We start from the raw sequence: 22,232 nt of genomic DNA, 5'->3' as shown, positions 1-22,232 counted from the left end.
GTAAATATTAAACAGTTAAATGGACTCAAATACTTCAAAAATCCATATTATATGCAAATATCTACAGTTATATGGATATTTCTAGTTGTCAATAATTCAAAGCCCATCTAGATTTATGAAGATGGTTCTGTCTCAATTCTTGCCATCCAATTCATCAACTGATACATCAGAGTTCAAACTTAAAAAGGGGAGCATTAACAATTAGATCTTTTTTTTTTTCTCTCTCTCTTTTGTTTTCTATTTTGAAGTCCCAGCTTCATGTAGTGACTAATTACACAAAGAATAAACCACAAAGGAAAATAATTCAGTTCATAGAGAATGTTACACGAATTATCAACATCAAAGAGGAGAATGAGAAGTAGAAATGACTTTGGCAGAGAAAACACTCTTTCACCTTCCTCCAACAACAATTAATAAGCAGCTGCATAGCATGCCCTATACTTTGCAAAATAGAATAACCAGCATTACCACAAAATATAAGAGTATAATTCATACCCGGAGTGAAGAAGTTCTGTTTCTTCCTCTGCTTCTTGACAATTTCGACTTGATTGTTAGAATCATAATTTTTATTGGGAATGCTGATAGGATACGATAGACTTTGTCACTGACGAGTTTCTTTTGAAGGGGCATAGCCTCTGCTTTCGGTAACATTGGCATTGGCAAGAACGTCCGATGCAATGTCCCAGCTTCCACTCCTGCGACCCCAACTAGAGTGTCGAGCATCCGATCGAATGGTGGGGGCTCGATGATCGGAACCCAAACTAGAGTCTACCTCTGAGACATTAAGCTGAGGACCAGTGCTCCCTCTACTGCGTATATCCTCGTTAATGTCTTCGATGTTACGTCGCTGGGAAATCTTCAGTAGGTCCTCACCAATATCCAGATCATCTTCAACCTTTGAACGTGGATCCCCACCCAAATCATCTTGTTCAGCTGCACCCATCTCACGCAAAGGAGGAGGGGCTGGAGGTGGCGGTACCTCCTCTTGTACAAGGGCCCGAAAGTTGTTCTTTGAGGGCTTTACTTTTGAGCAAAATACTTCCAGAAAATTATTCAGACAACCTCGATTGTAGACATTCGACCTGCTGTCAGCTCGGTACCGGAAATTTTCATAGGTGGTCTGGAAAAATAGAGTGATCTAAGCTGCTTAATACAAATTAAACATGCACGCATACACAAAATACAATGCTAGGCACCCAGTGTATTGCAAATTACAGCCACAACGTTCACAACTTCAAAATGAAAATCTGATTTGTTTGATAATCTATTTGTTTTTTACTTTTGACTTCAGAAAATTAAGCTTATTAAACAATACTTCAACTCTAAAGTTTCTTTGTTGTCTTAATTTCAAACCCAAAGTCAAATTTTAAAACTAAGGCTCCGTCAGGTAACCATTTGGTTTTTGAAAATTAAACCTATTTTCTCTCAATTTCTTCTAATGGTTCTCAATCATTTAAGTAAAAAAATTGAATTCTTAGTCCAACAAATTCCAAAAACAAAAACATATTTTAAAAAAAAGCTTCAAAACTTAGTTTTGTTTTTAAAAATTTGGGTAGAAAATAGATAAGCAAGTAAATAAAATTAGAGGAGAAACATAGCTTATAAGCTTAATTTTCAAAAACTAAAGAAAAAAAGATCAAATGGTTACTAAAGGGCCCAAAAGAAATAGTTTCCATTTTATTTTATTATTATTTTTAATTTGACTACAATTACAAGCGTTTCTTCAAGAATTGCAAGGACTAAAATATGAAATTTGGGAGAAAACAAGCATTAAAAAAAGAAAAAAAAAAAAAGGAACTAAAAACAGCATTGGTACCAAATGGAGCCTTAACAATTCAGCGACCTAGCATTCCTACCTATTACTGCCTTTCAGAAGAAAAACCCATATCAAAGTCGTGAGGCAGATTTTGGTTCATCATTAAATATAAAGCAAAATTTAAAATCGAACTTAAAATCCTAGAACTTAAAAGTTCTCCCGGTGTTATTCAATAAGTAAGCTAGCAAATCTATTTATAATTGGGTAAAAACACACAGTAAAATCCTGACCAAATCCCTCATTTTTCCCACATAAGGAAAGAGAGGATAGTATATAAAGATGAAGTTCTCCCACTAATTAGACTTTTATCTATTGAGTTATAACACCAGTGGATGCAGAAACTGGATTTATAGACAAAGGCAGAACTTAACCAACCTGGTTCGTGCCTATAAGGTACAGATGGAAGCCTGTGAGTCCACCAACAAACCACAGAGAGATGAAACAGTAAGCCATTAGAATCACTGAAGCAGGGGACTCTTTCATTGCCTTCCAAACTGTGCCTTTATTTTCCTCCATCAGAACTTTAATGTAAAAGGCTGACATTGCAAATACGTAGATGCAAAGAAGGGTTGAAGATGACACAAACATAAAGAAGTAGCGATAATTACGCTGCACAAGTACAAAGGGTGATTGGATTGGTATTAAGATGCAAAAGAAAATCAACAGAGATTGAGAATAATTTAGCTAGGACAGTATAGAAATTAAAGTTAGTAATGAAATTGAGAGGAAGTCTAAGAACATACAAGACCAATGCATTGACCAACCCACGGGCAATGGTGATCAAATTTTTGAACGCAATTGTTGCAAATAGAGCAATGGGAGCAACGAGGAGGACGGTAGAGCATACATGTGTCACAGTATTTCACCCTCACAGCAACACCGTTGACTATAACTTCTTTCGTTCGAGGAAACTGGAGGCTTGGTGTTTGTCTTCCCCCATGCTCGGGTGGCATAGAAGACTCGTAACGAATTTCATCTTCTGGGGGATGTGGATTCCGTGGAATTATACCAGGGTCCCGGGAGGAAGTAAGGAAAAGCAGCACCAATACCTATGGGAACAACCAAGAGATCACTTTATATCAAATCTTGTACACTTTTTGTTTTCTTCTAAAAAAAACAGTTTACTAGAACTTTGTAATTTAATTAAAAAGAGTACTCGGCATCAAAAGTAAAACTGATACTTGTAATCCTGGCCTGGAAACAATGTCATATGCAGTCACGTGTAAATATCCATAGTAGCATAGGGTTCAACTATTTGGCACTAGAGAATTAGCTCTTTAAAAATTAGAATTTTCAGTGGTGCCACAACTCCAGTAGGACTTGGAGGCAAGACGTTTTTGTATGCTGTGCCAAGATGTGTAGCAGCCATGTGATGCTTTTGATAAGGAAAAAATTCATTTCTAGCCGTCAGGTTTTTCGTCACAGGAATATGAAAGTCGACCAGAATTTATTTCTGCTCTCTTAGGCTTTTATTTTTATTTTAATAAGATAGCTCTAGAGACTATTATGCAGAATGAAAGCCTATATAATTTCTCAGTTTTACTCTGATCTGTCACCTCCTCTATTTTCTTACTACCTTTCCCTTTTTTCTTTAGATAAGAAACATGTCGTTCATGAATGAAATAAGGGAAAACCCCAACTACGTTAGGTGACTACAGCGAAGATTTCCAATTGAAAACTGAACAAGATAAACTAAAATGAATAAAATGGTGCTTACTCCAGCCATCTTTAAATTCATTGCCCGAATATTCCAGCTATCTTCTGAATATCCAGGTTAAAATATGTATCTCTGGGATAAAATTTTCTCCCGGTTCTTTGATCAGTGCCATCTTGTATTATTATTAGCATATTCTATCACTGTTTAGAATATACAAAATATGATTGTTGCCCCAATATCACTAAAAATTTAAACAAGTGCACAAAGCAAGACCTACATTTGTTTTTGATCTTCACCGTACTCATCCTTCAACTTAAATTTCACGTTTATCTTCACCAATCACCATACCCATCCTTCAACTAAAATTTTGCATTCATTTTTCTGAAGGATTTTCCACTATTCAAGGTACAAAACACTTAAATGACGATGAATTGCTGAATGGGCTTCCTTCACCCATCTTCCAAACTTGACCCTTACCGGCAGAGGAGATTTCTTGACATGGAAGCTAGAATCTAAAGGATTTTCCACTAAATCTTTATATACTATCCTCACTACTAACAAAACTTGGTATCAGATGATTTATTCAAGAAACTTTGGAGATGCCCCTGGCCCCAGCCCGAGAAAGGTGAAATTCCTCCCGAGGGAATTCACTAATTCTTGTCTTAATACCATGGATATGTTACAGAAGAGCAGTCCTGGGATCAACCTCTCTTCCACTTAATGTTGCCTCCGCCAAATCAACAACGAATCTGTCCAACATGATTTCTTGACTGCACCGTCTCTAGAGGGATTTTGTATGAGATTTTTTATGCCTTCAACTGGTCGGTTGTTCTCCCTTTTGACACACAGAGTTGGCTTCGTTTACCGACCAGGTTCCCCACTCTTCAAAGTCTCTAAAGTGCATTTATGGTTATGCATTGTTTGTGCTGTTTTACCAAAGATTTGGGATGAGAGATGCTAGAATCTTCCAGGAAAAATTCAGAGTGACAAAGGACATTATTTGATACTATTGTTCTGTTAGGACTCTTCCTCCTGCACTCAGAAAATCCCAAACAATTCTAGAGAAACAGAGACAGTACTCTGTGGATATATATATATTGCAACCAAAACAAGATAATGTTCACAATGTAACACCAGAACAAAAGAAAATAAGAACAGCAAGGTATTATCAAGGAAAACTAATAAAAGACTCCCCCAGCAATTTCGAGAAGGCTGGTTCTTCTCCAAAAGCTCTCAGCAGCTTTTTTCCCAAAATATAACCTAGCCTCAGCAATCCCCAAAAACATTCCTTAAGTACCCCAATTCCCTTGGTGGGTCCCTCAAAGGATATTCCCCTCATTTATCATCATTGGCCATGCTGTCATCTTGATTATTCCCCTTTTTACCCCTGCGTCTGTAGGTATGGATAATAGGAGGTCTAAACACGTTCACACTGCTTCTTTTTTTCTTTTTGCGGAAAGATACTAGTTGTTAATAGCCACAGCTTTTCCTTTCTTGTTGCAAACTGGACACATCTTTTGTATACCCTATGAAATGGACCTTTTGTACCTTTGATATCTTTGGATTTTTCAATCAATGAAATTGTATCTTATCCAAAAAGAAATAAAATTCCAACATTCAAGTGCCCGTAGAAGCTATATATAATATTGATAATCTTGAGTAGTGACCATTTTTAAAGTCCAGATGAGAATTGCTTCTTGATTCAATCATATGGTGGGGTATTTTGAGGACATTTTTGGACTTAAAATTAATAGGAGCAAGTGCTAAATCTTGAGCATTAATTGTGATCAAGGAAAGCTTAAAGGGTGGGCAGATGCGATTGGTTGCGAGGATGACTCCTTTCCTTCCTCCTACCTTGGCCTTCTCTTGGGTGGAATCCCAAAGGCCACGTCATTTTGGAACCCCATTACCGAGAAGATCTGTAAGAGATTAGCCTTGCCTTGTGGAAGAAAGCTTTTTCTCTAAAGATGGTAAACTTACTCTGGTTAGATAGATGTTGGTTAGGTGAGAGGTTGTAAGGCACCTGTGAATCAGGAGGGTTGGAGATTGAAAATTAAAGGCTTCGCAGCAGAACTCTGTGGACTAAATGGCTTTGGAGTTTTGCCGTGAGCGTCGAGCGCAAATCTTGTGTGATAGGATTATTGTGAGTCAACATGACGCCGATGCCTATCATTGGGTGGCTAAAGGGGTTAAAGGCACAACCTGAAACTAATGGAAAGGTATTTTAAGCTTTCCACTTTTTCCCATTTAGTCCGTTGCATTATGGGGATGGTAAGGATATGTATGTTTGAGAAGATTAGTGGGTGGAGGATGGTCTCCTCTGCTCAGAGTTTCCTCATCTACATCATTTGTCTTTATTAAACAATTGTCTGGTCTCTGATTTTCTTGGTTTGGTTGGGGAGCTTTATGTCCTTTCTTTCGGATTCCATCATCATTTATCCAGTAGAGAAACAACAAAGGTTGCCTCTTTTCTATCTTTGTTGGATAAGCGCATTTCTAGGGCTGGGAGAAGGAACATTCATGTCTGGAGTCCTAACCCTATTGAATGATATTCTTGTAATAGGTTATTGCCAGATGGCCCAGATCCATCTCATGTTAGTGAACCGGTCTTTGACGTGGTTTGGAGGATAAAAATTCCAAAGAAAATCAAGTTCTTTACTTGGCAAGTTTTGCTAGGTCAAGTGAACACTCTGGATAGGCTTGTCAGAAAGAAACTCTTGTTAATGGGTCCTTTCTACAATATTTTTATTAGAAGGCAGAGAAAAACCCGCATCAATTTTCTGGGAGTGTTAATTCTGTGGAATTGTTTCGTATAGGAGTTTGATGTTGAGATAGTTGGCCAGAGGAATATTTGTGTGATGATTGAGGAGTTTTTCCTCTGTGGTTTGCTGGTATATTTGGGGAGAGAGGAACAATAGAATGTTTGATCCTCCGTGAGGTTTCATGTTTCACTTTAGGCTTTGGTACCAAAGCTTTTTTGTAAATATTATCTGACATCTTACTTAGATGGAAACCCTTCCTTTAGAGGGGTTTGTGGGTTTTTTTTTATACCCCTGTACTCTTTTCATTTTTCTCAATGAAAGTTGTTAGATTCTATCCCCCCAAAAAGATGTGGTCATCCAAATGATCAAATATTACAAACTCGAAGGAACAAAGCATATAAATCCATAATTCACTATCTAAGCATATAAATCCATAACATGAACAGGAAAAACAGTCTTAAATGACTTCAAATAAATGTCAAAACATCACCTCGACCAAAGGGAAAAGTCAGAGAATACTACTTACGTGGATGGTAAACACAATAGCTACTACCAAAACTGCATATCCAGCATTATATGGTTTAAATTCATGCACAAGATTCCTTGCAACGAATGCACAAAATATTATGACGGGAAGAGTGATCAATGAAATAGTCACAATGAGTGACCTTGCATCAGGCCCAAATATTAGCCTTCCTCCAAGGATAAACTTCTGCAAGAGAGGTGTCAAAAAAGTTTTCAGAAAATGTATCGAATAGAACATAAGTTTGGACAAAGGAAAAAACTATTGTATAAGCAGAAACTTTCCACGGCTTTTCTTGATCCAAATAAAACAAGAATCTCTGTCATCGGAGAGAATGAAATCAAACATGGTTTTACTTGGAAACCAATAATAAAGCAACTGAATGAGTATTTAAATTTATGAAAAAGGTTACACAAAAAATCCAATTCAACGTTAAAGATGCCACAGTTGCAAAGTGGAGAAGTGTCGCAAGAGATCAGTCAACTGAACCAAAAATGCAATTCCACATTAAACCATGACGACGAGGTAAGGCATCTGAAAATATCAGAAGTGAAAATAGCCCTAAGGCGTTACAATACTACCACCCTATTGAGAAGGTTGAGATCTCTCCCTTCTCTCTATGAGAAATACCTTAAAACTGACAACGTGAAAAAGGAAATATAACAACACCTACTTTTAAACTCTCTCTCTCTCTCTCCCGTCTCTCCAATCCAAGAGAGTTAACAACCTAGTGGTCCCCACAATAAGAAATCACTCAAAGCCCTTCCCTTCATGGAACGATCTTGTCTCCCTGCATCTACCTACTTACCCTTCCTCCAATATTGATATACAATTGGTGCCTAACAAGTGCGTGGATGATTTTCAGATATGGAGGAAAAGAAGGATAAGTTTGAAGTCTAAGTAACTACCATACGTAAAAGTGTAAATCTGTCAATATTTTTGTTCAGATTCCAACTTCTCTATATGATTCCTTCCATTTCAGGAATCGGGATGACAGTTAGAAAACTGACACATGATGTAAGATAGATATAAACAACATTTTTACATGTCATTCAAGCAATATTGTCAATATCGGATCCATTGAATGTTGGGGTGTCCAAGGGGTTTTTACTAACGAAAATTTGTATAACTACTGATAATGATTTTCGTTTAAAATAAGGAGGCCAAAATTGTAATCCTGAACACATTAACTAATTTCAAATAGCCTCAAAAGCTTCAAATATTGAAGTAGTTTTACCACAGCACTGAAGACTTAGATTAATCCAAGAAGCTAAAAGCATCCGCTAGAGTAAAGCAACTGTAAGGCTCCTAGTTAGGAATATATTGGGATAATTAGTATGATTAGCAGAAAGGGATATTATATTAATTAGACATTAAGTTTGTTAGGTTTTTTGGTTATAAGTAGAGAGTATGGTTAGAGTTGTGAAAAATGTTGTGGGATTTCCTTTGGAAAATTTGGGAGAGTATTCTCAGCCCTCTAGAATGTGTCGAGGTATGTTGTAGTTTCTTCATTGATATTGAAATATATATTTCTATATTTAGTGTTCTTTGTTGTTCTTAGTGTCCCTGAGTATTTTTGTTAGGCGGTATCCTAACAGCAACACACTATGCAATCTAGGGCTTCTCCAAGGCATGTGTTAGACCTCCAGTGATACACACATACGTTAGGAGGGGTAGTAAGGGAAATTCTCCTATTTAATAATTGATTTTGTTGAGACACACATGCGTTAGGAGGCGCCGATATAAACGTATTTTGAGTTGCTGTTTTGGGTTTATGCTTTTGATGTAATATTGGTGTAGCCTCAGGAGAGAACCACCCTCTCTAAAGGTGAAATTGTGATGTACCATTCTAAATATAAAAATAAATATATTATGACCTCCGGTCAGCACAATTATAGACTTTGTTTGAAGCCCAAGATAGAACGACATAGAATAGAAAAAAGAAAAGGAGATGCATACAAAAACATGTCTACGTTGAATGTGACAGCAAGAGTATAAACTAATTTCTTTTCTTGCCAGTATGCTTGATATGTTATCTGACCTCAACGGTTCAACCCCAAGTCAATTTTTCTGCTCCATTTCAACCATTCTGATACTTTAACCAAGAATCTAATCTTATTTCCATCATTGGAGTAATCAAACCGTGGTTGACTGTAGGCACAACTATAGGCATGCTCTCCAAACGACCAAACCAAAATAGAGTTCAACTTATTTCCATCATTATTACGGTGGATCTAACAGTCTTCCCATGTTAACAACCGTGAGGGAGATGCTTATCCCTAGGTTCATGGGCCTGGTTTCTTCGTAAATGACAATTGATGACATATAGTTATTTAATAGCTCAAATATGAGGAACAAACAAAACCAAATCCATTAAAATTTAAATGGTACTTGCAATATGCGTTCACAACTTTTTACTCATAGTTTGAAAATATACCAAAAGGCCTCCCATGATCTTGTAAATTTCACCCAGAATTAGTCAAAGACACCTGTTATTAAAAAAATCCCAGTTCTATTCACAATCAATGCATTTGAACTCTTGTCTATAAATAAAACACCGTCAATATGGATCCTTCCAAGAGACTCACAATTATTCATAACGTAGACAAAAAGACACACACGTCCAAGCTAAAAGGTACAAACCGGAAGCTGGCCTCAGAAAACTCCACCTTTGTACTAAACTCTAAACCAACAATTTTAGATGTCGAAGGCATGCCACGTCACCTAAAATGTCTTGAGGCCCCACGTTACTCAGATAAACGACTACACCATACTTTGCCTGTCCAATCTCCCTAGAGCCTATTCCTATGCAATAAATTGCTCTTTCGTCGTAGCAAAAATTTGAAAGGGGTGTAAGGATCTGGGGGAGCGAGTACTTATGATCTAAAGAACTCCATTTGCTTCCAAGAACGGAAAGCAAGCTCTCTAGTCAACTAAAGCCATTGAACTCGACAATTTCTAGGCCAAGAAAAGTAATACACAAAACAAAAACAGGAACTGGAAGTTTGGAATTTATCCTCGTTGCTTCCACTTACTAATCAAACCCCATCAAAACAATGAGCTACAAACCCAATGAAACCTAATTGGACCAAAAATCCAAACTCCATCAAATTAAAATGAAAACCAATACAAAATCCAAACATAACCCACCAAAATTCCGTCGAAATATGAAAAATCAGAGAGTACGCAGATGAAGAAAAACATAACCAAATCGAAAAAAAAAAAAAGCAGAGTTTATAAGAAACTCACATTACTCCCTTTCCAAACTTGATAAACGCGCTTGGCCATGATGGCAGGCACGGAGTTCCGGGTCGAAACTAAGCAGGAACAGAGTCAAATATTTGGAACTTATGGATGGTCATTTCGTCGGCATTCAGACCGACCGAGGTAAAAAAGTCACAGGGGACGATTCACCCCGATCAGTCGACGGCGATTTATGGAGCAAACTTAAGCTTTGATTTGGGTTTTTGCGGCTAATGGCGATTGTTGATTCCAATTGTGAAGAGATTTTGGAAAGGGAAATGAGGAATTGAAGATTTTACAGTGGTCGCCCTCTTTCTTTCTCCCCCTCAACTTGTGAGGAAAATCTCTTTGCGAACGAAATAACAAACTGAATTAAAAGGCCTTCGAGAAAAAGGAAAAAAAAACTCTTCCTTCACGCTGCTCGTTTACTAAAGCACTTCTATTTTCGTGCTCTTTTTTTCTTCTTTTTTTTTTTAGCGAAATTACATATTTAACCTTCCCCTTTGACTTGGATTTTATGATTTCATTTAATATTTGAATGTTAATTATTTCCCAATATTAATAAATTTGTTGTCCTATGTAGTATGCTTTATTTTTCTTTTGACAAATAATAAGGTTGGAGTTGACATTTCAAATGTGTTGTCTCCTATTTTTTTTCTTTTGACTTCAACTAGATTTGATACTAAAGAATTTAAATCGTTAGGATATATATGTTCTAATAGATTCAATTACATACATATAGAGTTTCTTATAGTTTAAATTGAAAAACAATGATTAATGGTAAACCATGTAAAACTTGTTTATACCTCGTTCAAAAATTTATATGATTTTACATTTTTTTTATGTGATTAAAACCATTTCATCAGGAGATTAAACATTCATCTCTAAAGGAAAAGATCGATTATCCCTAAGTTTACTGTAATGCCCCAAAAATTAAGATAATTTTGGAAGTTAATTATCTTAATTTTGTTTAATTAGATTTAATTTATTGGGCGTTATTTTGAATTCGCTTAATGAGAATTATTTGATTTATGTGCGAATTGAAATTAATTAAATATTTCTTGGATGAATATTTAATTAATTAAAGGTTTTGACATGTGGTGTTTGTTGAGCTTTTGATTAAATGGTAAGTTAAGAGAATTAAGTAAAGTTGTGGATTTTTAGTGTTGTTGGAGTCGAATTTAATTAAATAATTATTTATGTTATTTAATTAAATTGTGGGGTAGAAAGTTTGTTGGATATTCAATAATTATATGTATGTGTGTAGATATATATATAATTATTATGTTAAAGGAAAATATAATATTATTTAAGGAAAAGATAATTGTATTTTGGAAAAAGGATATTTAGGAAGGGAGAAAAGGTAAAATAATTGTATTTTGGGAAAAATATAATTATTTGTAAAAGGATAATTATTTTTGGAGAAAAATAAATAATAATTAATTATTGTAAAAGATAATTAATTATTTTGGATAAAGATAAATAATAATTAATTATTATGGAAAATAATTAATTATTCTACACAAAGATAAATCTTGATTATGGAGTGAAGTTGTTATGGTTGAGTTAAGATAATTCATGTTGGAAGTTATAAGTGATTTATTGGAAAAGATTTGATTGATTAAATTAATTGAGGGTTTAAGTTAATTTGAGATTTTGGAGGGAAAAGTTGGTTTTGGTGGAATTGGAATTAATTAAGTATCTATATATATGGATATATATATATATATATATATATATATATATATATAATTAATAATTTGGAAAAGTGAAGTTAATTATATTATGGAATATAATTATATTTGTTTGGAAAAAAGATAATCCATGAAGAGAGAGATGGTTGATTTGATTGGACGAAAAAGATATATATTTATTTATAAGAGAGAATAATTGTTTAAATAAATATATATTTATTGTATATTTATTGTAGAATAATGGTTATAAATGTCTAAGATTTTGTGCATTTAAGACATTTATTATAATAATTATTATTGTTATTATTTGGATTTATAAATAGCATTGAAATGCTTAAGTGAGAAAGTAAAGGAAAAAGAAAAAGGTTATTCATCTTCTTCCCGTCGCCTCATCAGTTGAAGTTAATATTGGTCTCTATTGGTCTCTTTGAAAGTTTGAGGATTTAAAGTAATGAATTTTTCCATCAAGGATAAGAGAATTTTTCAACATCCATTTGAGTAACCTTGGTAAGCCAATGAAATTAAATTAATATTTTATTAATATAATTTTGGATCTATTTTGGGTTTGTTTAAAGGTTCAATTGGCTAAACTTTTTAAAATCTAAATCTTGAATTTTTCCCAATCAAGGTTGAATTGGTTTCAACCCCTTTTGTTTGAGAAGTTAATTATTTTGGGAGAATTTTTGGATGTTAGTCAATTGCTAATTTCATTAATTAAGATACTGAGTTTTCCTTTTATGATTAGGATCAAGTTAATTGGAGAATTTACTGTCAACTAGGGAGTACTTTGTTTGGCTAAAATCTCCAGGTAAGAGATTCTCCTACTAGACCTTCGAACTGAATTTAAGAGACCACATGTAATTATGATTATGCATTGATGGTAGCTAAAATGCATAACTTGATGATTGATGATGATGACTGATGTTATGTTAATGATCGGTAGTATGTTGTTGATGACTGTTGATGATTGTTGATGCATGATATATTAATCACATGATTAAGGACGTTAAGATTAATATTCATGCCATGTTATGATGTTATGTTGTGCTACATGCTATGTATAGGGTGTTCTGTTAACTTTGTCTATTAGAGTCGTACCTCATGGGTGTCATTCGGGATCACCACTTTTTTAGGACTGCGTAGTCCGACGGGACCGCCAGTCTAGCATGGATATAGATATGATTCGAGTGATTCGACGGGATCCTCTCAGCCCGATTGTCTTAGTGTTTCCTTCGGGTTCGCTATAGACCAGTATGTCCTAGGTGCTCCCTCGGGACGCTGAAGACCAGATTTTGTTCCTACGGGAGCGCATGTTGCACGTGTTCAGAAATGAGCTAGTTATTGGGTACCTTTTCAGGACTCTAATGGAAAGTTAACAGACACCTAGCGGGACTAGTAGTAGGTCCCTTACTGAGTATATGTTTATACTCACTTTTTCTATGTTTAACATTTCAGGCGAAGGTAAAGGTAGAGGAAAGCTGGCGAGCGATAGAGAAGGATCCGTGACAGTCCATATGGGGACTCAGTTTTGTTCCGCGTTTATGTTTCAGTGTTTTAATATCCGTTTTTAATGAAACCCTCGTTTCAAAAAAATGTCTCTTGTCATTGTTTCGTTTTAGTAATGACCTCAGCTTAGTATAAAGAGTTGGGTCGTTACATTTACTTATTGTTCAAAAACCATTATACAAACTTAAAAGGGTTGATGTAAACAATAATTTAACTCAACTGACAATTGAGTATATTAGTAATTACGAGGTCATAATTCAAATCCCCCTACTTCAATGGTTGTATTAAAAAATTCCTTGAAAAGGTTGATTCCTTTACCATTTGTTTTTTTTAAGAATGTAAGGTAATCCAAGTTTGTCACCTCCCTTGACCAATTTATTCCAAGAAAAGGTAGCTTTCCATTTCTATTCATTGTCAAAAATATTCCCAATTCTACCCCTGTTCATTAAGGCGGTGTGAACGATCCCTTAGACTAGTGCTACTCGTTCTAGAAGAAAATGACGGTGCTGACATTCTTTGGGAATTTTGATCTTTGCATTGCCATAAATCATCACATTTTAAGACAATTGCATTGGGTAACACTTTTGTAAATAATAATCAAGTGTATAACAATGTTTTTAAATGATTATAAATATAGCAAAATCTATCAATAATAAACTTTATTGTCGATAAACTTTTACTAATGATATAGTCACTAATAGATTTTAAAAAATTGAATATAAAAGTTTACCATGCCTTCATTTTTTGTTACATTGTGCTATATTTACTAATACTTTGGATCTCATTGTTACATTTGAATCGGTTTTTTACTGTACAAATTTTTGAACTACCTATTTTAGCGTGTACGTCTTTTAAGAGCTCTCTTGTAGGTCAACCTTTGTATAATTTTAAACTAATATTTGTTTTAGAAAGTATACATACATAAATTTAAAACAACCTTACGAATATGTAAAAGTTATATATATAAATTGTGACTCACATTAACTAAGTATAATATAAGAGGGATTAAGGAAATATTAGAAAAATAAATAGATAAATAAATGTAACAAAAGTTAATTATTTTAAATAGCATAATTGTTGAAAATATTTATAAATATAGCAAAATGTTACTATTTATTGGTGATACATCGATAGACACTAATAGTCGTCTATCAATACTTATCATCTATGTGTGTCTATTACTAGTGATAAACATACATAGATGATAAATACTAATAGATGCTTATCAATGTCTATCACCCACGGTACATCGATGATAGACATTAAGATTTTGATATATTTTGAAAATAATTTAGTTCATTTTCCTATATTTAAAAACATTGAAAAGATTGTAATTTATCCTGGTCCTTAACCACCCCTTCACTGTTTTCTTCCAACCTCCTTCATTTGTGAAATTAAAGTTATTTATGTATTTTTCTTTTTTCTCAAATAAGGGTATGTTTATGAGTGATAATTGGAGGTTTTTGTATGGATGACCCATCTGTAATGACATTTCTGTTTTATGACTCCTAAATCGCAAAAACGTATGTTTTGTAACCTTATGCTTACATCAATTCAATTTTTTTGGGAATTAGTAACATGTCGGGCCCTTGAATTCCCATTTAGCCCGATTAGTGCACCGTAGCACGAACTCGATTCTTGTAAACATACCTCGTTGCGAACCTCGAATGGGATGAACTTTTGGTACTTGATCGCAATTGTGAGTACCCATACAATCTAACTGGGTACCCTATTAATGGATGTTTTGTTAGGTTATGTCATAAAACATACTTATCTAGAAAATATATTGACAGTGGACTAAAAGAAAAATATGAAAAATAAACTACATGGGTAAAATTTGAACTTAGGTTGAAATGGGGGCTAACAGCCAAAATAACCACTAAGCTAACTATAAATATTAAAAAATAGCTAGTTTCCTTTATATATATTATATAAAGATAATAAAGTTGAGAGGGACTCGAGCTCCCCTGGGCCTATGCTAAATTTGCCGATGGATCCAACGTGTTCGTGTAGATGACATGTTAGTGTGGGTATCTTATGTAATGAGATTGCATAAGAATGGACCAAGAAATAGTAACCATTAGATATAACTCCATTGACCAGATAGGTTTATATTCTAATTAGATGGCATAGACAACTTATTCTTAATCTCCAGTGCATTATAAACTCCTTCCCACAAGGGATTGTCCTCTCACTACAAGAAATCGGGGGGAGAGGGGGGGTTCCCGACGCACAAAATAGCATCAGAAGAAAACAAGTCGGGACAGACACCTTTTCTCCGACTTCGTTATGCACATGTCGGAAAATAGCGAACACATTATTTTAATATTACCTTTTCCCGATGCCATGAATGGGACGTAGGGAAACAAAAAGGCATTTCTGGCGTCTGGGTGTAGGGCATTGGAAATAGTTCACAATTTAATAAAATATATATCTTCTTCTGATGCCTAATGCATTACGTCGGGAATGGACACCCCTATTCCTGACAGTACTCGTGATGCGTCGAGAATAATTAAAACCATTCCCGACATCGTGCATGGGCCGTCAAAAAATATTCAAACATTAATTATGTCAGATCACGATTTTTGACGTCCCATGCTTGGCGTCAGGAATAGTTTTAATAATTTCCGATGCCATTAGTGATTCGCTGGGCATGTTGATGGTTATTCTCGATGAATCATTAATAGTCGAGAACAGAGAAATCTCCTGACGTTTTTGTGCTACATCGGGAGTTCCCCTATATATACTCGTTTTAGTTTTATAATTTACAAAACTGAAACGAGAGGAAAAAGGGAAGACAAAGAGAAAGGAGACCCCCTCGCTGCTCATCCCTTCCATTGTTGTCATGCCACTATCGTCGCTCATCCCTTCGGTAAGTTTCAAACTTTTTAATGTTAGTTTTCCTTAGGTTAGATTAGGTTAATTAGTTTAGAGATTTGTTTTTTGAAATTAGTTTAAGATTTCAATGGTGAATTAGTTTTAGGATATTGTTTATGAATAGATTTTGGTTTTTAAAGTTGAAATTTTAAATGTGGGTTGAAAATTTGAACGGGAGAAAGTTATTTGAGAAATTGAGTTGGGGAATTGAAATTTTGAATGTGTGTGTTGAAAATTTGAAAGTTTAAGGGGAGGGGGTTTAATTGAATATTTGAAAGTTGTGGGTTGAGAATTGAGGGGGTTGAATTGGATTTGAAGGGGGGATAGAATTAACTTTAGAATTAACTTTTGAAGGGGGTGAGAGTAGGGGGGTTAATAGGGTGTAGGAACGGGGTAGGGGGTTTGAATTAAAAATTTGAGGGGTTATGGTTGAAAATTTGGGGGAGAGGGGCGAGGGCTATTATTGTTTTAAAAATTATGTAATTTGTTGTTGAAATTTGTTGTGGCTATTTGTAGTTTAATTTTGTTGTCTATGTCTTAATAATTTTGAAATTATTTGTTGTTGATTTGGGACAGCTATCCTGCAGTTATGGTAGCTTTTTTTGTGCCAACTTAGTTTTGAATTTGTTAGTATTTCTAAGGGTTTAAAGATGTGGTAGGGTAGCTTGTAGAGTAGCATTGTTGGAAGGGATGGGTAGTATGCAAAGATTGAAGTTGTTTATGGTTAATTAGGTTGTGGTGGCTATCCTGCAGTTGTGGTAGCCTCTGTAGTTTAAAGTTAGCTTTAGTAAAAAGTTTGGGAAATTGTTTATTCAAAGGAGTAAGTTTAGGATGTGAAAGGAGGAATATACTTCTAATCAAACTTATTTATGTTTTAGGGACTTTAATGATGGACAAAGGTTGGATGAAACTTAAGAATAAGTTTTCCATTGAGTATAGAGAGGGAGTGGCCCAATTTTTAAATGTTGCCAAGTTTCACGTTGATGATTACAAACGAATAAGGTGTCCATGCAAGAGATGTATGAACTCAAATTGGAACTCATTAAAGGGTGTGGAACGACATCTACTTACTATTGAAATATCCCCTACTACAAATAATGTGTATATCATGGAGAGCTAGTTAGCTTAAATAGAGGTACATAAAACTTTGATGAAGAACTAGTAGTAACCCTTTTGATGAAGGAACTAGTAGTAGACACTTTCATGAAAAAGATGATATGTTTGGTATACTTAATGATTTACAAGCTCTGATTGAACGAGAAGAGGAAATAGAAGAAGGTCGTTTAGAGATGAAATATCGAGGAATATTAGGGTATATATAGAACAAGATACAACAAAACATATTTCAGGACATATTGAATGAAGCATGTAATGAGTTGTACCTCGGTTGTTCTGAATTTTCCTCATCGAATTTTTTGGTTAAGTTGATGCACATCGAGGTTCTCAACAGTTGGAGTAACAAGTCCTTCGACATGTTGTTAGAACTCTTAAGAGCAATGTTTCCAATGTGTAGTAGTACTATCCCTAGTTTATTTTATGAAGCCAAATGAAAACTTGTTGTGTATCTCCAACCATTGATTGAAGAACTAAACGTGTTATGAAATTTCGGGGTGCGTACATATGATTCTCTTATCCGAAAGTTGTTTCAGCTACATGTAACCTTATTGTAGACGATCAATGACTTTCTGACGTATGGTGACTTATCAGGGTGGAGTACGAAGGGGTATCAGACACGTTCCATATGCATGGTGATAGATCGTTGTTTGGGATATGAGGTAGAATATCCTTCATGGGACATCTGAAGGAATGGAATTCCTCAAAGCAGAAGCGTATGAACGTTGTGCAAGTGAAATTCAATTTGTAAAACCAATAAATTCAAAGAAAAAAAAACTTAAGCATGCTTCTTATGGAGGAAAAAGTGTAAAGAAACTAACTTTTGTAGAACCTTTAAAAAATTTTCTTCCAAGCTTTCAAGAGCACCATAAAGTCTTCCTTGTTATTCTTTAGGTAAAGAATCATAGAGAGTTGTGGGCTTCTGTTTTTTTGGTACGATTTTTTTTTTGAAAGAATTATGTTTCTTTTTGGAATGCAGAGAGATCGATAAGATAGAGCACCCAAAAAAATTTTACTCTTTATCTTTTTATATAAAATCTTAACGATCCATATTGATATGGAGGGGGAAGTTATCAAAATAACTTCCTCCCTCTTTCCCACGTGTGAGTTATTCTATTTATTTATTTTAAAAAAATATATTAATTAAAAAAATAAAATTAATATAAATTTAATTAATCAATATTATATCTCATATAATATAAATTTTATATTATATCATATATAATATAACCAATGGTTTAGATCTCTCATATAATCTATAGTTCTAATATGAATTGAATCCATATTAATTTTAACCTATAGTTTATTTATGAATCTTATTAATATTATTATTATTATTATTTGAATCATATTCAAATATTAACTTCTCTCATAAAAACTTTACATTATAATGTATCAAATACATTATATTAATTGTATCATATGCAATTTATTCTCTTTAATCAATTTGAACAATTCAAATTAAATTAAAATAAATTTCATTCTTATTTATCCTTATTGAGCTAACAAGGGGACCTTATGGATCTACAGATTGAAGCTACAATGAAATGAGATTAATTATAATATTGTAATAATCATACAATTCATCAGTAAGTCCATTAAGAATTAAATTCTTACAGATGAAACCACGTGGTGAGTTCCTTCATTTGTTCTTTCCTAGGATTTTTTTTCTGGAACTTTTGGCTTCTCAATAATACATGCGACAATCACCTTCTTCAACGTGAGAAAAAATAGCGTTTTTTCATCTCCACCTTTCGAAGTGTGCTCCTTCAAATTGAAACAGTCGATTGAGATCGAAAGACATCAATTTAGATTGAAATTGTTTGGCCATCATAGTAGAAAAGGAAACGTTTTAAAATTGTTGTTGCACTTCGATCTTCAACTCACGGCTCTGTCAGTTCGACAAACTGTTATGTAGAAATTATAACAGTAACAACAAAGCAAATCAGTACTATAATAGAAGCTACAAAACAGAAATGAGGTTAATAAACGACTGAGTCGCGGAACACGCTCTCCTTAAGACGTTTCGCATCTATGCTCTCAATTTGTGCAAACAGATAATAGCCCCATCGTCTCTAGGATAAAACAACCTCTTGTCTTCAATTGATTTTGCACGAAAATCAATTGGTATTAAAAAAACACTCAAACGACAGACACACAATTGCTCGGGAACTTTTGTATATATCATAAAAGAAAGGAACGATTTTTTTTTTATATATATTGGAACGAGAGAAAACTGAGATATATATAGTGATATATGAGTGGTGGCCAACGATCACAAACTGACGGTGAGAGCAAAACGTGAGGCAGTAATGGGGAGAGAATCGTGGAGACGATCACAAACGATTTTAGCTAATGAGAATTAATAAAAAAAAAACGTTTTAACGTTTATCTTTCCTCTCCAGAGATGTAAACATATCTACATTTGCCGACCTCATCCCTCCTTCTAAAACTTTGTTACCTTAAGGGCCTAAACTTATTGATCAAACAATGAGTTAAAAATGGACTTCCACATTCAAGATTAATCTATCTGGGAATGCAATTGAGAATAAAATAATATTATATTTTCCTTTAATAAATTTTTCATCCAATAGTTCCGTTTGTGGAGAACCTAGGAGATGGAAGCCAAATGAAAAAAAATAAAAATAAGAAGATTCTACAAAAAAATTCTACTATATTTTCCTTAACTCCAAGATTAAAAGATTATACATGTCAAGAAAAACTGCATAAAAAAGTATCAAGTATGACTTGGCATTTTTTTATGGATAAACTATGTTAATGTCAAAATTTAGATATAGAACAACACCCTGACATTTACATGACAACAATTGTAAATTTGTAATTAGGGAAGAGATAACCTAAAAATAAACTCTATTTAGAGGAGATAAATAACACGTTTATGTGATAGATTAATTTTAGAAGGAAAAAATATTAAAAAGCAAATGGTTATGATTCTACATAAATAGTTACAAATAAGGGGTGTTCAAAAAAACCATAACGCGATCAACCTGGATTATCCAACCCAAACAAAAAATTGGAGAAAAATAAAATTTGAGCCGAGTATTGAAAAACAATATAAAATGTTGTCTAAATTATGGAATGATGAAAAAAAACCAAATCCACCTACCCAACCCGAATTTTTTGGGTTGGGTTGACCCTCACATATTGAACCAATAGGGGTTCATTTTTTGTCAACCGGGATACTTTGGGTTAGTTCATAATTTTCTTTCAACCCGGCTTATGTACACTTATAGTTACAAAATTAAGGCTGCGTTTATCTAAGTGAAAACGAAATAGATTGATGATAATAAAAAGGGCCCAATTTGATTAACTTTGACATTGTTTACTTGTGCTTAATTTATACTAACCATTGGAACCAGTTTCAAATTTGTAATCAATAGACACATGGTAGTTTACGAATTAAATGTGTCCAATCCAATTGCACCATTATTGTAATTGTTAGATCGAAAAAATATCATTTAGCAGATGTAAAAGTAATATTAACGACAAATTTTATAAATAACAACTAGAAAAATTTACATTTAGATTGACGATTCACATTCATTATAATTCATTTATTAATGAAATTTCATTATATACTAATTTTCATCACTGTTTGTTGGCTAAATTATGAAAAATACCAAAAGTTTAAAAAATGTCGAATGTCTTAAAAATGTCCTTAAACTTTAGAAAATGGTTAAGAAAACAATAGTTAGTTTTGGATGGAAACCGTTAAAGTTTTGTTTAAAAAATACACACAAACTATTGAAAATTTTCACAAATACCCTTAAACTTAAAAAAAATATATAGAGATACTCCTATGTCCTACCAATCCAATTTTTATACCAAATTTTTTAACACCCAAAATAAAAAACTAAAACTTAAAGTTAAAATCATAATTTTAAAATTTCATATATTTCTATTGATATTTTCACATTTTAATGGGTTCACTAGATAGAAAAGTTGAATTGATGTTTTTATTACCTTGTAGAAAAACATATGAATCACAAACCGAAAATAAACATCGAAGTGACATTAATATAAATAATACACATGTTTAGTTATTTGAAAACAATAAAATATTCATTTACTAATTTAAAATTATTTTTTGAATTCCTTATTTTATAATTTTTCATAAATATCTATCGAAATTGAAATTTATGTAGAATTAGCACTTTAATATATTCAATTCATATCGATATTTTAAACCTTGTATGAAATTTCACCAAAATTTAAAAAAATTTAAGAAAAAATCTCTTTAAAACATACTCAAACAATAACTAGTCAAATTAAAAAAATCTCACACCGATAGATCTACGAGAGTATCATTCTGTTAATAGTAAAATACATTTTGTTATTTGACAATTAATTGTATGTTACAATAACTAGTAAGATTGATTGTGTTCATGGTCTAACATTATCGTGTCAAATAAATTTAAAATTACAATTTTAATTTAAAATTTTGATTTCTATTTTAGTTGATGAGAAAATGAGTGTAAAATATAGATTAACAAAAATACTTATTTAACTTGTATTAATTTCGAAGGTATTTATAAAACTTTTCGATAATTTATGATAATTTTGAAACAAAACTTACCTAATGATACAGATGGTTTTTTTTGAATGTTCTAAAATTTTAAAAACATTTTTTTACCTTCAAAAAGTTTAGAATTAATTTTACCCAAGTTATAAAATTGAGGAGTATTTTGTTTTTTTTTTGTTTTTTAAAAAATATAATAAATAAACAAAATATTTACACGAACAGAATAATTTCAAAAACGGAAAAAGACCACAGGTTCAAGATGAAAAATACAAAAATTGTTCCTCAAATGCGCGTAATATATTTGGTACACGATCATTTGGATGAATAAATCTAAACAATTTTTTTTCAAAATTTAACATACGATCGTTTAGGTTTGTGTTATATCAAAAGGATGGAGAAGGAAAGGAAGAAGGAGTAAAGAAGAAAGACGAAGAAAAATGGGTAAAACCTAAAATATTAAAAAATTGGCTACTGTCTAGATTTATTTTATTTTTTATT

The 22,232-nt window shown here is 33.3% G+C and overlaps 1 protein-coding gene across 1 annotated transcript; it reads right to left on the bottom strand.

The window, feature by feature from the left end:
- Nucleotides 1-85: 85 nt before the first annotated feature.
- LOC103485605 (protein S-acyltransferase 8-like) lies at nt 86-10,412 on the bottom strand. The gene is made up of 5 exons (XM_008443278.3): nt 10,008-10,412; nt 6,762-6,947; nt 2,560-2,865; nt 2,192-2,425; nt 86-1,120 (listed from the first exon to the last, which is right to left on the bottom strand). The coding sequence occupies exons 1-5, from the start codon at nt 10,044-10,046 to the stop codon at nt 602-604; spliced, it is 1,284 nt and encodes a 427-aa protein (XP_008441500.1). The 5' UTR covers nt 10,047-10,412; the 3' UTR covers nt 86-601.
- Nucleotides 10,413-22,232: the final 11,820 nt, after the last annotated feature.

Source organism: Cucumis melo, chromosome 3 (genome assembly GCF_025177605.1).
Source record: "Cucumis melo cultivar AY chromosome 3, USDA_Cmelo_AY_1.0, whole genome shotgun sequence".
In the NCBI taxonomy this organism is placed as follows: Eukaryota; Viridiplantae; Streptophyta; class Magnoliopsida; order Cucurbitales; family Cucurbitaceae; genus Cucumis; species Cucumis melo.
This window is presented reverse-complemented; position numbering and strand designations above follow the sequence as displayed.